This window comes from Caretta caretta, chromosome 10, assembly GCF_965140235.1.
Source record: "Caretta caretta isolate rCarCar2 chromosome 10, rCarCar1.hap1, whole genome shotgun sequence".
Taxonomy (NCBI): Eukaryota; Metazoa; Chordata; order Testudines; family Cheloniidae; genus Caretta; species Caretta caretta.
The window spans coordinates 59371552-59388580 of NC_134215.1; the positions used below are offsets into that span (position 1 = coordinate 59371552).

General features: G+C 38.6%; 1 protein-coding gene across 10 annotated transcripts in view; it reads right to left on the bottom strand.

The window, feature by feature from the left end:
• TCF12 (transcription factor 12) overlaps positions 1-17029 on the bottom strand; it is a 288403-nt gene that overhangs the window by 149596 nt on the left and 121778 nt on the right. For all 10 annotated transcript variants that reach the window (XM_048865834.2, XM_048865832.2, XM_048865833.2 and 7 more), the window contains one exon: positions 13754-13856. In XM_048865834.2, the coding sequence (XP_048721791.1) occupies positions 13754-13856 (103 nt within the window). The remainder of the gene's footprint in view (positions 1-13753; positions 13857-17029) is intronic.

The window sequence follows — 17029 nt, forward strand, 5'->3', positions numbered from 1 at the left end:
TGACCTAAAGTATCTCTTCGGAAGAGCTTCTCAGAGCTCTTCTCTAATATTTAAAAAGGGAACAGGGCTCCTGTTTTTCAAAACAAAGTGGTATGCTGTCTGGATTTTATAATCTTGGTAGGGTATCTTAGGCCTCATACCTGATAAATGAATATCAGAGAGTGACATGACAGAAGAGGAGCTCACACTGTAAAAGTCACCCTTAAAAGGTGATTGTAAAACCTAATATTATCCTTAACTAGCATATGGCGAGATCCTTGTTTACTGTTAGAATCATAGAATATCAGGGTTGGAAGGGACCTCAGGAGGTCATCTAGTCCAACCCCCTGCTCAAAGCAGGACCAATCCCCAATTAAATCATCCCAGACAGAGCTTTGTCAAGCCTGACCTTAAAAACTTCTAAGGAAGGAGATTCTACCACCTCCCTAGGTAACGCATTCCAGTGTTTCACCACCCTCATAGTGAAAAAGTTTTTCCTAATATGCAAACTAAACCTCCCCCACTGCAACTTGAGACCATTACTCCTTGTCCTGTCATCTTCTACCACTGAGAATAGTCTAGAACCATCCTCTTTGGAACCACCTCTCAGGTAGTTGAAAGCAGCTATCAAATCCCCCCTCATTCTTCTCTTCTGCAGACTAAACAATCCCAGTTCCCTCAGCCTCTCCTCATAAGTCATGTGTTCCAGACCCCAAATCATTTTTGTTGCCCTTCGCTGGACTCTCTCCAATTTATCCACATCCTTCTTGTAGCGTGGGGCCCAAAACTGGACACAGTACTCCAGATGAGGCCTCACCAATGTCGAATAGAGGGGAATGATCACGTCCCTCGATCTGCTGGCTATGCCCCTACTTATAGATCCCAAAATGCCATTGGCCTTCTTGGCAACAAGGGCACACTGTTGACTCATATCCAGCTTCTCGTCCACTGTCACCCCAGGTCCTTTTCCGCAGAACTGCTCCCTAGCCATTCGGTCCCTAGTCTGTAGCGGTGCATTGGATTCTTCCGTCCTAAGTGCAGGACCCTGCACTTATCCTTGTTGAACCTCATCAGATTTCTTTTGGCCCAATCCTCCAATTTGTCTAGGTCCCTCTGTATCCTATCTCTACCTGCCACCGTATCTACCACTCCTCCTAGTTTAGTATCATCCGCAAATTTGCTGAGAGTGCAATCCACACCATCCTCCAGATCATTTATGAAGATATTGAACAAAACCGGCCCCAGGACCGACCCTTGGGGCACTCCACTTGATACCGGCTGCCAACTAGACATGGAGCCATTGATCACTACCCGTTGAGCCTGACAATATAGCCAACTTTCAACCCACCTTATAGTGCATTCATCCAGCCCATACTTCTTTAACTTGCTGACAAGAATACTGTGGGAGACCATGACCTGTTGTGTGAGTTTAACTGAATAGAGTAACATGAAAGGCTAGAGAAGCTTAATATTTGTGTTAGACTTCTATGAGTTAGAGATTATTTAAAATGTGGGGTGTTGAGTATTTTAATACAAATTTTCCCTGCTGTGTGGATCACTGACCTCTGACCCCATTACCTTTCAATATAGTCAATTACAGCATTAAGCAGGCATTAAAAATTATGATGCTTTAGTTTTAAAAATACATGCTTTGCATGCAGCAGTCTCAAAACATTTTAATATTTTTTCTTTTGATAATTAGTAATTTCCCCCTGGTATCCCATGAGCATTAATCCACAACATTAAACAAAGTGGAAGTATTTTTATATATCATGATTGCTGTATATGCCACTGTGGGACAATTAAGAACACAGGGTCCACACTCCGAGAAGCTTATAATTCTGAGGGGCCAATCCTACAGTCTTCATTCATGCAAACAGCCCCACTGCAGGAGCTCTAAAAGACATAAGGAGAGATGACAGTGGACGACTGGAAGAGATCTTCACAAGGTTTGGATTTGGGGGGTTTTTTAATTGACAGTATTTATTTCAGACTTTCACAATTGGCCAGCATGTGTTTTATTCCCTTACCTCAGGAATTCGTATGCCCAGTTTTAGAAAATGTATGTCCGATTTCAGCCGGCAGCAAACGTTCATGGCTCACTTAGTTAAACTGAGTCTACAAATGAAGTGCTGAAAACCCTAATCATATTAAGACAAATTGTTACTGTACTATTTCATAAGGCATAAACAGCATTCCTTTGGCAAAACAAAACTAAAAATTTACAAGATTTTAGTTTCAGTTCTTATATCATCATACATTAACCAATGGCAAAAGGTGGCAGTAGTAAAATATCTAATTGCTTTTCTACATTGGAAACTAGTGCACAGCAAGCTTGGGTGTAAATTTATAGTGCAATGGCTATTCTGCACTAACTCCCTGTGTGGACATTCTTACGGAGTGCTAAAAGAACCCTCAGGCAGTTTAGCTTAGAATACTTTGAAGTGTAGTAGGATAAAGCACACAAAGGAATTCTTAGTACGCACTGTCCACATAGGGAGTTAGTGCAGAGTAATTAGTGCACTGTAAACTCACACCCTAACTTGCTGCTCACTAAATTTACATGTACCACAAGCCCGTAGGCTAAAACACAAATATTAGACAGCTGGAATTTGACAGGCTGCAATAACATGCATAGAAAATGAAAAAAACTGAATGAAATAAAGACTGAAAAGTAAATGAATTTTATGTATCTGTAATGAAAGCCAAAAATCTTTATTGAAAAAAAAAGGCAAGATATAAAAAAGAATTATGAAATTATCTTTGAATCACTAGTAAGCTTTACATATTTTTCTATTTGGAAGGATAATAGTTATTATTATGTAGATCTCTAGGCACCTGCCTCATGGGGTAGTTACATCACCAGTATCAATCAAAAAAAATTATCCTCTCCTTCCTTCTCGCTAGGAAGGAGCATGGCGCCTTCAGACAGACTGAAATTTAAAATATTACAGCTTCACCCAGCTGATCCCATGCACTGGAACACATCTACAAGTGCCCAGAGATGGCAGGAGCCACAGGAGAGAAATACCCTTTCAGCATTTCATGCACTGATGAGCCTCATAACAGATAAAAATACCCTACAGCCAGTTAAACTGACATGTTGTAACAAAGAGGAAATGCAAGATTTAAAATTTCATCCAAGTACTATTTATTCCCCCTTTTAGGGTTGATGGAGTTATGTTACTACTGACACACAATTTACCTGGAGCAGACCAGACTACATTAACCTTAATTACAACCAAAAATGAAATGGATCTTTTTACTCCAAACCAGATTTATCAGAATTATTATCCTCCTCATGTTATGCTTTATATAAAGCTTTACACATTTAAATTCGCAGATTGGCAATTCAAAATATTTAGTATAAGAGGCTCCAACATTATTAACAAAGGTTCCTATACAAATTCTTTTCTCTGATTAATATACAATAAAATTACTTCCCTCAGATTGCCAGGGTTCAGAATTCCACAATGGATTGGAACAACTCTAATCTTGCTAGGAGAGATGTTTTTAAAAGGCTGTTGAAGTACTGAGGCATCATGAATGACTTACAAGGAGATCTCATAAGCTCTTTTTGTCATGGTACACCATTTCACCATACAGTTTGCTTGGGGATTTATTTTGAAGTGGAGACTTATGATTCACTTCCATGCTCCCATTAAAACATTTTAGTTGGCACAAATACTGACTTCCGTGGCACAAGTGAGAAAGTGGCTGCAGGGTCAGGTTCTTATGCCATTCTATAAAACTGGGCTACAATGCAAGGGAATCATATTTTGTGAAGAGACTGCTCAGCTTTGTTTCACAATCCTCAAATCCACTGCATTTGTACAAAAACACTTCAAGGTGTACTCCCAACATTAATATATAGATTGTAAGTAACAAATAAACCTTAATATAATTGTACTATGCCAAGTAGAGTCATTAAGAATAATTATTTTAAAACATTCCAAGCCCCTTCCGCACATCTGCATATTCCATGGGGAACAAAAAAACAAAAAACAAACAAACAAACAAACAAACCAACCCTATTCAGCACCTAGAGACAAGATGCGTGAGGTAATACATTTTACTGGACTAACTTCCGATGATGAGAAAGACAAGTTTTTAAGCTAGGATAGAGCTCTTCTTCAGGTCACGAACAGAGGTTGGTCCAATAAAAGATAATACCTCACCCACCTTGCCTCTCGAATATCCTGGGACCAACACAGCTACAACAACTGCATATTCAGTACCTACTCACTCCCACACCTCTTTAAAATGTAAATGTAGTGTCCTTAAACTGCTGAGGGCAGCAAGCTATCTTAGTGTAAGGGCTGCTATGAGCAGCTGTACCACAGACAAAGATCAGTATGACAAACACCTGTGACCTGCAAGTTCTACAAAACAGATTCCACACCTGATCACCACCTGATGACAATCACTGATACAGTACTTCCATTGCCACAGCTGCTAACTAGGAGGAGGCAAAAAAATCGCAAAAGGGGGAGTAGGAGGATGGGCACCTGCTACAAATGACAATACCAGAGGATTGAGTAGAGAATATAAATTCTCTACTATATTTGTAGAAAGCCCCCAGGTACTACTGTATTCAGAAAGAGACCAGAAAATATATTTGATTGAAATATTACTGTAACTAGGGAAAAGGGAAAACTAAGCTTAATACATGCTTTTGTGTACAAAAACCCAAGGGTAAGAATGCCCTGCACTTAGCACTGTCACTAAATGACTGTGTAATTTAATTTCCCTGAAACCCATTAGCTTTCATGAAAGGAAAATGAAAAACAGATGAGAGCAACACTTTGGTGTGAGCAGCATTCATTTAATATAATACCTGGGAAGAAATCTAACAGTATCAACAGATATGGTATATCAGATCAGCTCTCAAATCCTTCAGACAGACTGCTTTGATTTAGCAATAAATAGGATGGTCAAATCTGAGGTCTCCTCAATTATGAATCATTACAATCTTCTTCTTAAAAACATTTTTTTTAAGATCTAGAACCTTGAAATTTTTTTGTTTCTTTAAGATATTCCCAAACATTTAAAAAATTGGAAATTAAAAAAAAGTAAGCCACATAATTGTTTTAAAAAAAAGGTCTTTAGATTAGGGTGCAGAAACAAGTAAAATGTAAAATATCTGGAAACTAACAAACACCTTGATTTCTTTTAAGCCTGAAACAGCTTAGAATTCAATTCCTTTTTTCTATTATGAACATCAAGGTACCTCAAAAATGGAATTAGGAATTGGCAATTTTTTGTTCCTCTGTAGAATCGTTAAACAAGCAATATAACACAATGGTACATACAAAGTCATTATACCATAGGAAAATAAACATTTTTCAAGAAAAACAAGTTTTAGCTAAAATAATGTTTCAATCTCAAACATATATAAATTTGAACACAAAGACTAGTACTTTTTAAAAACACTGAATCATGACTAAAAATAGCTCAGTATGGATTAAAATTACAAAAATGTTGGCAATGTTTATTTTAGATTTGGAGAAGGATGAATCAGTACCCAAGTTTCAGTAAGAGATTATAAATTTGACATAACAATTTCTTAGTTTCATAAAAATCTGGGGCACCAGAAAGCCTAAAATGCATACCTAGAACCAAGATGCAGAGGTCATGGAAATAAATAGGTTCCTACTTAAAAACCATTCCATAGTTAGGGCAGTTTACTTTTCACATAGGAACAGCCATTGCAGATCAGACCAGTAAATTCTCTCTGACAGTGATTAATGCCAGCTGCGTAAAAATAAGGTGCAAGAAACCCTGTAGTTAGGGAATAACCTGTCAACAGAGGACGTTTTCTCCTAACCTGATAGACTAGTAGTTGGCTTGTGCCATGAAGCATGAGGGCATACTTTTTTTTTAATTATTATAATCATCTTCTGTAAATGTGGATGTTATTTTGAAGTCTGCCAATCTCTTGGCCTTCGTAATAACAGGAGGAAATAAGTTCCATAAGTTAATTACACATTGAGTTAAATTACCTACTACAGTTTGAAATTTGTTGCCCTTCAATTTTACTAAATATTTCCTTATTCTTGTAAGTTAAGAAGGGGTGGAATAGGATAGGGGGTACAATCAGTTTACATAAATGGCATTATAAATATTTTCAGGGATTTTTTTTCCATCCCAATATTTTCTGTCCCATCCCCCCTTTTATTTCTTTGGTCACTGCACACTGATTAGAAGTTTTCACTGAGTTGCCTGCAAGGATACCCAGGTCTTTTTCCTGAGTTGATATAGCTAACCTGTAGCCCAGTAACATCAGTGTAGACTGCAAATTAATCTTTCTAATGTGCATTACGTTACTGAATATCACATATCATGCTGTCCATTTAACATGGCTTTATTAGGTTAATCAAAACTAGAGATGACAGTGAGGAACTTCAGAAGAATCTAAATCAATTTGGGACATCTCCAAATTTTGTCACCTCATTATTCACCCCCTTTTTGAATCCCTATAGCGCAGACTTAGCATGGAATCTTCGGTCACCACACTGTTAACATTCTGCCATCTTGAGAACTGCCCATTTATTACTTCTCTTGTTCTGTCTCCACCCAATTTCTAATACGTGGTTGAACTCCATTTCTCTCCACAGAACCATTTAATTTCTCTAATGGCCTCTAGTGAGGGACTTTGCTCATGGCTTTTTTAAAGTCCTAAGTCATATTCATCTTTATCCACTGTTCTGTCACCCCTCTCCAGATTGGAGAGGTGCTATTTTACTGAGAAGAAGCCCTGCTGGTTTGTTCCTGTCATTAATGCTCATCTAGATGTCTTATTTTAAAATAGGGATGTAAATATCCATTTAAAAAGTTAACCATTTATACAATTAAAATTATTTATTATTATTAATCATTTAATTGGTTAACCGACTAAAGGGAGATGGGCTGGGGCCACTGGGGCTGCTCCAGCCAGCCGGCCCAGGGCTGGGGGTTAACGGTTAGGGTCGGTTAACCAGTAAGACTAACCGGTTAACCATTTAGTATTTTACATTCCTATTTTAAAAGTACACTTTAACCAATTTTCTTCATACTAAAGCATTTAAGGGTTCAGTCGTACAAATCGTTACTGTGAGAAAAGACTACTCACATGAACAATTTCACTGACTTCCCAAAAATTACTCAGGTGCACAACAGTTTGCAGTATCAGGCCCAAATCCTGCAGCTCTTAGGACTTATGCAGGCAAAGTTTCCACTGACTTCAGTGTGCTTTTCATGAAGTAGCACTGTGTAAGAACTCTAGATTTGACCTGCCTATGGTCATTCAACTCTTAATTTCTGCTTTTAATTTAAAAAGTTTTCCCACTACTAACGTAGCTACCATGACTTTTACTAAAAAGAACTTTTACTAAAAGTAAGCTTAAAAAAGCTTACATCACCTGCTCAAAAATAATGCTCTTGCTGGAATGCTACCAAAGAAGACAAGGTTAGAGATATTTTAACTACTTGCCATATTTGGTTCCAAATCACCCCAAAGCTCCTTTTTGAAACACACATTATTCTTCCTAGGCTGCTGAAGTGCTTAAATCTTTGTAAGCCAAAGCACAGATTTACAATAAAAATTAGGTACACTAGTTTCACAGTTTTGAAAGAACACATTGGCAGCAGAAGCATAAAGCAACCAAGAATGGTGCCAACACTACCATGCACATAAGCCTGTAGAATGATGCAATCAGAAGTCCATGAAGATAGCTAAATGACTTTTTAAAAAATTCAGAATAAAACCAAAATCCACTGTCTGCTGATCACCCATTTAAATCTGTGACGTAGTGCCATCTGTAGATAAGTTGACTGCACCTTCTAAAACTTCATGGTAATTGGCTTCACTAAGTCTTGGAGATTGCACCATCTATATCTTGCTATTCAGTGTGTTTAATGAACACATTCAGAGTTAGAACCAAAGCAGCTGGACAGTAACTTTCTCTCCCCATGCCAAAAAGGTAGGCAACAGTAAATACCTGAAAACCAAGGGGTATGCCATTCATCCTTTAAACCCTAGTAATTCTGCCATCCCTAATGATACATTCTTGAGCAATACAACTGCAATGATTCAGCAGTGAAGGAAGCTGCACTGCAACAAATCCAAATATACCATTCTCTCCTCCCCTGTAGGTGATGCTGTTTTTAGTTCTCTTGTATGTATTTCAGTCTCTCTTCAAAGATGGTCACTGTTGACATTTAATCACAAAATACATTATATTCTTCAGTAAATTCCACACTGCCTAAATATTCTAGTATCAGATTAATATCAGAAATTTCCTCCACATGGGACTGTCGTCTGTTCTGACAGGAGTACAGTTCACTAATTCAATACATCTTTTCCATCTAGATTTATCTATTCAGACAATGCTGACCTTTGTGTTTGTACAGCACCTAACACTTTGTGGGTGCTACTGGAAACAATTAAGTTATTTTGATCTTAAGTCTCAGCATCCTTTTATAACTCCTCAACTTAGCAGGCTTTTCCCTCCCTATCACCTCCACATGTAAGCGGGGGGAGGGGGGGATAATTGTTTCCTTCTCCACACCCATCTCTCAAGATTACTCATATAGAGATATGAATGTACCTAACAAGAACCAAGAGTCTAGTTTGCAAGGAGGAGAGACTGGGTCACTGATTCAGCAGGAGCAGGTGCTCATATGCAAAAGCCTAAGGTACCCTGTCAACAGGTCCCACAAAATGAAACAGGAAGCACATAACCCCAACAGTTCAATCCTGCTCATGCCAGTGAGGGTACAAGATGAGATCAAGAGCACCAGAAACATCTGGGGAAAGAAACTCCTTTATAAGCTTTGCATAGTACCATTCCCACATGTAGAAATGGTGCATAAGGTCCAATAGGCATTGCTCTCAATTGACTAAATTCCCATGGACAGCTAGGTATCTGAGAACTCTGTTAGCCCAAAACACATGGAATTCCATACTTCACCCCAACCAACAAATTGTCCAGATGGGATAACTCTGTATTTCTTCTACTTTAACTTTCATCATCACCACCAAAACTTTAGGGAAATGCCCAGAGGGCAAGAATGCAATGTTTGAGTGCACGGTACCCAACCTGAAAGGATAACCCATCCCTCTCTACTGCAAACCACTGATGTCATCTGGGTGATTTGCTGTTCAGCCTCCCACATCTCCATTGAATACATATGGCCAAATTCTGTGATGATGCTTACAATGTGCAACCCCATGTAATTGACTGGAGTTAGGAACAGTGCAAATCAACACAGGATAGAGGACATCAATGGCCTTCATCCTTTTTCCCCGGTAGGAGAGGCAGAAAAGGCAGACATAGAAGAGGGGTGGACCTTCATGCATACTGTTAAAATTCGCATGTCGGTGCAAGCAGAGGTCAGTTTAACAAGGTTCTTTTTCACACAACTGGGAAAAGAACTAACTTTCTTGTGAATATTTTTCTAGAATGTAAAGTAATTAAAACATTAAATGTTGAATAAGCAAAGATTAGCTCTAAATGGTGCTACATTATGGCCCGTATATTTTAGTGTGATTTTGTAGCATACAAATCTATATGATACTAATGGCCTACAGAGGTGCCAAGAGGATTCACTGGTTTCACGTGAAATACAATGAATGGCCTCTTTTTCACACTGACAAATCGGAACAGGATAATTCTGGAATTCATTAGTGAGGAACACTAACTTATCCAACATAATAGCTTTATTTCCTCTCCAAAACACTTCAGAATATCTAAATGAATATGGAAATGCATCTTTCTGTGGCAAATTGTTCATTATTGAATCATTATAAACTCTTGTTAGACAAAATTTCTCTCTTTTGCAATGTACAAGATCATTAAAGTGTTTGAGAGCTCCATCATGAAAGACAGTGGTACTTTATAATCCTCTGTCTCTCCAGGCAAATAAGCTTATGGGTGAATGTAATATACAAAACAACAACATCCCCTTGACATACAATTCTTTCTTTTTAATGGTGCTTTTAAGTGTTGACAGCAATGGTGAAATATGATTTTGCTCTTTCTACTAGTTTTAACTATTTCAGTCATATTACTATGTTGTAATAGATACCCATTTTGAAGCATAGATCGCAGAGTACAATCCCCTTTAATCTAGTCAAATCTTTCAAACAAGCATGTCAAGATCACATTCTCAGTGCAGCTCTTCCTTTCCTCCCAAAATCATGAAAATGTCCAAACTGCAACCTTTTAGAATAACTTTGCCCTATGCTATAAATGCATATCTTTACATGTGCAACTGCTAACTACAGTATCTCACAAAATGGATTGGCTTTTGTGAGTAGAATGGCTCTGCAATTTGGGAGATTCTCCTAACCAAGAACAACCTATTGTTTCCTATTTAGTCAATCTACCATCACAGTCTAAGAACTGTAACTTTAGTTAAAAGCTCTCATTTTTCATTTTTATTCAAGGTAAGAGATAAAGAAGCCCAACAATTCAGATACCAGTATTGAGTAGTGAAATCCTTTTCACGTAACCTTTTCATTTCCTTCTAGTGTTCAACATCTCTTTAGTATTCCTGGGAGAATTCTGCCCCACTGCGTGCAAGCATAATTAATGAGCCATGCATATTTTTAATTTTTTGTGCAGAAAAATAACTTCTGCTGAAAAGTTGCTGCAGTTCCACCTTTTGCCCACGAGAGGGTGCTGTGGCAATGGAACTCCAAGCAGAAAACAACATCTGCAGTTCCAGCTTTTGTCCACCAGAGGGCATTGTGGCGCTTGAACATAGCAGCCGCTCCAACCAGCTAGGGAAGAGAAAGAGCCTGCCTTCTTCATGCCGCCTTTCTGGCTAGATCAGGATACAGGGGCTATGGGGAGACAGACAGCATGGGGCTGCTGGGGGGTCAGACAGGGGCTCAGAAGGGCTAGTGGAGGAGGACAGACTGGGGCACGTACTGAATGGGAGTGGAGGTGCAGGACCACAGGGGGGAGAGAGGTGCAGGGCCATATGGGAGGGGGAGGGAGTTCAGAGCTACAGGGGGATGGCTGAGTGGGGGCACAGACATACATGGGGACGGGGTGGCTGAGTGGGAGCACAGACACACATGGGGATGGGGGAAGGGGGTGCAGGGTCACATGAGGATGGGGGAAGGGGGTGTCTGAGTGGGGGTGTAGGGACACGTGCCTGACTGAATGGGAGAGGCTAGGGGTCAGCCAGGGTCTGCATAGGGGAAATTCCCTAACAATCCCAACCCACACCCTCCACCAAAAAAGCTTGTTCCATACTTTCCCACCCAAACCCAACAACCCTACAATAATTGGTCCTTCCCAGCAATTATTTCCCTCTCCCTCAGCTCCTCCAACATCCTTGACTCCCCCCAGCTTTTACACTGCTTCTGGGATGTATGGGAAATATGGTTCTGTATTGTAGTCTAAATGAATTATTATTCAGAGTTCTGTATTAATATGCCTACTAAGGAATCTATTTGTCAAAAAAAATTCTGAATCTTTTTTGTTGTCTGTATTGTTACAGACATACTTGCTGACAGGTATTTTGAAATAAATGACCAAAAATAATTAAAACTGTTGTGATTATATAGTGTTATTTTGAAAATAAAATGTGCCGAATTTCACAGAAATCGAAAATATTGTGCGCAGAATTTATAATATTGTGGTGCAGAATTCCCCCAGGAATACTTTAGTCTTTGTTAGTTAAAAATCACACTGAAGAGGCATGGTGCACAGAGTTGCACCTTTTTATCTTTGCAATGCAAACAAAGTGAATGTAAATTGTTTTCTGTGAATTTTTGCAAAACAGACAATCCTGCTGGCATATTTTTAAACATTATTTTATGGCTCTGGGATATACTTTCATGCAGATGAGCTTTAGAATGTGTTCTATGGACAGACAGAAATTAAAGACAGTAGCTCTAATGGAGGCAAAACCAATGAGAAGCATTAGCTGTAATGCATTACAAAATATTTTAGTCCCCAGCTGTTACAAGCAAGCGATTGATATGCATACCTCTTACGATTCATTTAATTCCCCCTCCAAAGCAATCTCAATGGAGGCTTCTTCTCAAATCTGTACTAATGATATAATTCCATTATGTTTAATAGAATCATCTAGTCATCTTAAGTAAAACTGAAAAGCTAGGATGACACAGGAAGGCCAATAATTTCTGCACTTATTTAAAATTCTACATAGTTTAGGAAATGAGTGATTCAAAACAAAACATGAGGATATGAAGTCTGTCCCTCTTTTGTACTACAAATCAAAATCTAGTTCTGCTATATATAATAATTTAGCAAAAAGAAAGGACACAAAAGCAGGAAAACATGGGACTTGGAAGCCATATGTACCCTTGATTGGTGTTTTGCTCAAGCCATAAATACATTTAAATATTTGTCTCTTTTCAGCCTGAGGCAAAAGATTTATATGAAACAATAAGAGAAAAATCTTTGTCCTCTAGCACATTAATAGCAAGCTGCAAACTTTACTGATTTCACTGATCTTCAAATATAACACTACTGATCTAGTGATATGGACTACATATTTTCATATATACACAGTTATTTTAAAACCACACTATTATATTCTGAGATTCATAAGTAAGATTTAAAAGGATAACTGCTTTTAGCAATAGGTGCATGCTGGTATCAGACTTTGTCTGCGGCTACACTTTGCAGACGATTAAAGTAGTAAACAAAGATAGAGCAAAGTAGAAAGATTTCCAAAAGAAATTGCAGACCACCAGGATTTGGATTTAGTTAATCCACTTAGATTACCCTGGCTGTGTCTTAAAAGGACAATACTGACATCACAAAATAGGTCACATACACAAGAAACAAAATACGTAAGTAAAACAATGTCAACTTTACAAATACAAAGCAAAACGTACAGAACCATCTCTAAATTTAAGGCACAAACTAGACAGCATTTGCCCCAAGACATTGCTCTGCCGAAGAGTAAATATTTGAAATTGATGTTTTTAGGCCACAAGTTCAGAGGGGGGAAAAGACAACCATCAGTACATTAAAATGTTCTAGCAATAGTGGTGTCCAGGCAAGAAAAACAACTTGTTTAACAGCTACACTGATAACGTGTCGCTTTCTTTGCAGTTTTGACATAGTTTTCAGTTTCAAAAATGGGGGGGGGGGGAAGGAACCACAAGCATAGAAACAGTAACAGCTGGAGTTACTGTATGTATGTAAATCACTGCATATCGAAAGGAATCTGTACTGTATGTTACAATCTCAATTTTGCTAGGATATCAAATGCAAATATCACCAAAGAAACTGACATTTGAAAAGAGAACGTGCAAACAAAGAGGACAACAATGAAGTGTTAACTGGAGAACAACCTACAATAAATATGCAATTCAGTGTTCTATGTTCTTAGAAACAGACATCTAAATATTGCAACAAGTGCATAAGAGTGACAATACTCAATTTCTTTGCAGCAGAAAAAAACAAAAAACTAAGAAAAAAAATAAAACAAGTCTTTAGAAGTGCTTTTGTCTTCCAGACTGTAAGAAATCATAGTTTATCCATAGATTTCTTAGTCAACTATCTAAAATACTGGCAGTTCAGCCTCTTTCCAAAATCATGGATAATGTCCCCGTGTTAAGAAAGCTACATTTTTGGTGCAACTTGTTCTATGAAGAAAGATTTAGATAGCAAACCACCGTTGCCACAAGAAATGCAGTAACTTCCAGATGCTTGATGTGCCAGGCCTAGACAAGGAGATGAAAAATGTGTCTTTCTGACCAAAGAGGCTTTGAGGGGCTACTCGCAAAGAATTTCCAACTTACCCATCAGATTCGAGTTCATGAAAGGTGTCGGGGACAATCCTTCATGGGACTCTAATCGACTGTCATTCAAGTGATCACCATAATGAGGGCTGTCTGCAAAACCCTAAGGAAAAAAAGACAAGAGCATTAAACAGATTATTTGGCAGCCCTGCTAATTGAGTGTAATGACACTCTCCTAATTAAATGTATAGCATTGCAATGGTCATTCATCATAAAGTTGGCTTTCAGGTCTGAGTATCTTGTGGAAAACACACTCTGCCCATATTTCATACTGTGTGACTTCTCTCCCCCTCCCATCTGAAAAGAAGCTGCATCATTTTTCAGCCTAATAAATTGTGTTTCCATGGATAAAGTTTCCAAAAATTAAATAATATAGAAGTATTCAAATCTTTTTGCAGGTAGAGCACTATAGCTTCTCCAGAAATGTATAGTGTTAGGTTGAAGCGATGATTGACATGAGTTTAAAGATTACTGTTCACATCTTCAAGCACAAGATATAAGGTCTGGCATGAGGAGAAAATGTATTCCTGTGAATGAGAAGAGGAAATACCGCTCCCCCTTTGAAGACTAAATTAAGGTTACAGATTAATAGGCATTTTAGTGTTATCAAGCACTAAATGCCACTGCTCATCTACAACAGGTTTGTTTACAAGAACTGATTAAGCTGAGAAACCCAGCTCTGCCACCTGTCTTGCAAACAAGCATTCAAAATAAAAGATTATTTGCATCCTTTCTAATATTAGTGTAGCTAACCTAATATGCTTGGAAAGATGACTCATGTGTAAACAGGAAATAGTGGCTTATCTGATAATTTGCTCCAGAACCATGAGGAGAACAAGCAATGGATGTAGCAAACCCCTCAATGTTTCAAACTGCACATATTGTTCCATTAAGGCAATTATTCAATTTCCTTCCACATAGGTCAGAATGCTTTTATCTTTTTCTAACAATATTGAGCCCTCACTAGGAAAATGGTGTTAGCCCCAGACTGGTCATAGATATATCTGGTTCAAGGATTACACTGAATCAAAAATGTATTAAATGGGACCTTGCCCTCAAAATTGCACCTGCTTCATAATCAAAGTTTTGCACAATATTCAGTAAAATCCTGCTTAACTTAAAAGTGTCTGGCTACTCATCTGTTTAAATTTCCTCATACTAAATGCTACACAAACTTAAAGCAGAGGCCCAAGTAAGGGGGGAAAATTGCTCAGGCTCACAGCAACCAGAAACCACCCAGAATCCCCTAGGACTATAAAATCATCAATCACTGAACATTTATCATTTTCCAGACTGCAGGCTCACATTCAAGACGACATTAATGGGGCTGAAACAGGCCTCACTATCTTTGCAGGCGTGCTGTCAGTTCAACCAAAGGGCTAGTAACTGAGGGCTAAATAACTGTCAAATCACTACAACTGCTTATGGATGCATGTCACAACTCCTTCTGCTATTCTGCTTTAAAAGTAATCTTCTGGGAGTCCCAACTCCCAAATGCATCTTTGGCTCATTTTATCTACTTCAGAATCAGTGATACACATGTGATAGACATTCAGAAAGAATCTTAGTGACATTTACAACTTGGTTATGACCATAAGGGTGTCCTGTGGTAACCATGACCTAGCCCCGTCTGTCAGATAGGCAGCATGTAGCAGCAGCTGCCTGGGAAATGGAGCGGCTTGTAGCTAAGGTCACCACATGTGGTTTATTTTTGCGTTGAAATGAAACAACATATTAAATGTGCCAAATGAAGAAACAAAAGATTTTACACGATATATGGTCTATGCAGTAATCTCCAAGATGCTTAGTTTACTGTTTAATTCTTCAGCTTGTGATCAGACATTGAAAAAAAATCCCAGTAAAATTGATATAAAATACATAGAAATCAACAACCATTTTACAAGACAGCACTTAAGTTTAAAAGAGAGAGAAGAATCTGATAAGTAAATTATCAATAAAGACATTCCATATACTACAGATAGAGAAAAAGCAGCAATGTAGGCCAGCTTCAGAAACCTAAATCCTTTAAAAAAAAAAAAAAAAAAAAAAAAGGGTCTTCTTAGGATTCCATCTTTGGTGCGGGCAGAATACACCTCTAAAACAAGACTCATTTCACCAGTCATCATCATTTGGGTTCTCTTACACAGCATCAGAGCGACAAATCCCTATCCAATACCCAGAGCTAACTGCCCCAAAGAACAAAGTTAGTGTTATAATCTAATACTTTTTAGGGGGGACAGGGAGAGAAAGAGAATTAAACAATTGTACTGGGGGTGGGAATTTACATGAATGGCAAAGTCTTTTACTCTCCTCCTGCCAGTACTTCAGTAAAAGGGATTCTTCAGATTTCATTTCAGATATTTATTTCATTCATTAGACTTAGTTTCCCTTCCATCATGAGCCACCATCTGATTACAAAACCCTCAATCATATTGTTATAGTACAGTTGTTCCTAATTAGTTCTGAGTTGTTCTAAAAGGGTTCTTCCAAATATTAAATGCCGTGATTAGACAGACAGAAGTTTGTTTCAAAATGCGTTCATATGCATCCACACACCACTGATGGAGTTGGTCTACCTAAGCTCAATTTAAATTAATATTCACTGAGCCCGATTCTCCAATTGTATTGCATATTGTACAGTTATTTACACCTGTGCAGAATATAACCTGCTTCAAATGGCTTTGTCTCTCTCTGCTGGCTAGACCAAGCACAGAAGTTTATATAACTTGCTATCACCTTTGAGGTTAGATATTCGGACCAAATCTTAGTGAGTGGTCCTGGGTGCTTCAGCTCAAATACTAGAGGTTTGTGGTTTAAGACCCAGGAATCCTTGGTTCAAACCCCACAGATGACTCAGACAGGGCATCATTACAAACAGAGCACCTCTTTCCATTCCGGAGCTGTGGCTTTTGGGAAGGTGGGGATGCGGGGCATCCTGGGTCCTGTCCCAATGCCCCGTGATGCATCACTTCATATCCCAGCAATCCCTGTGCTTTAGTCTGCATTTGGCACCATCTTTCAATGGTTTTTGTACTGCGCGCTCTGTCTTCCCTTTCGGTCTGCAGAAATAGATCCCGAACTTGTGAGGAATATGCTGATGGGTCTCACCAGCACGTCATGAATTGCAGTTGAGCTACTCCTTAAGCTACAAAGTGACAGTGAGGAGTCCAACGATGATGTCAACATGCATAACGCATACGACACGAGATTGCTTGTAGCATTCACGGACATGCTCACCACAGTGGAACACCGCTTTGGAGCTTGGAAAACAAACAC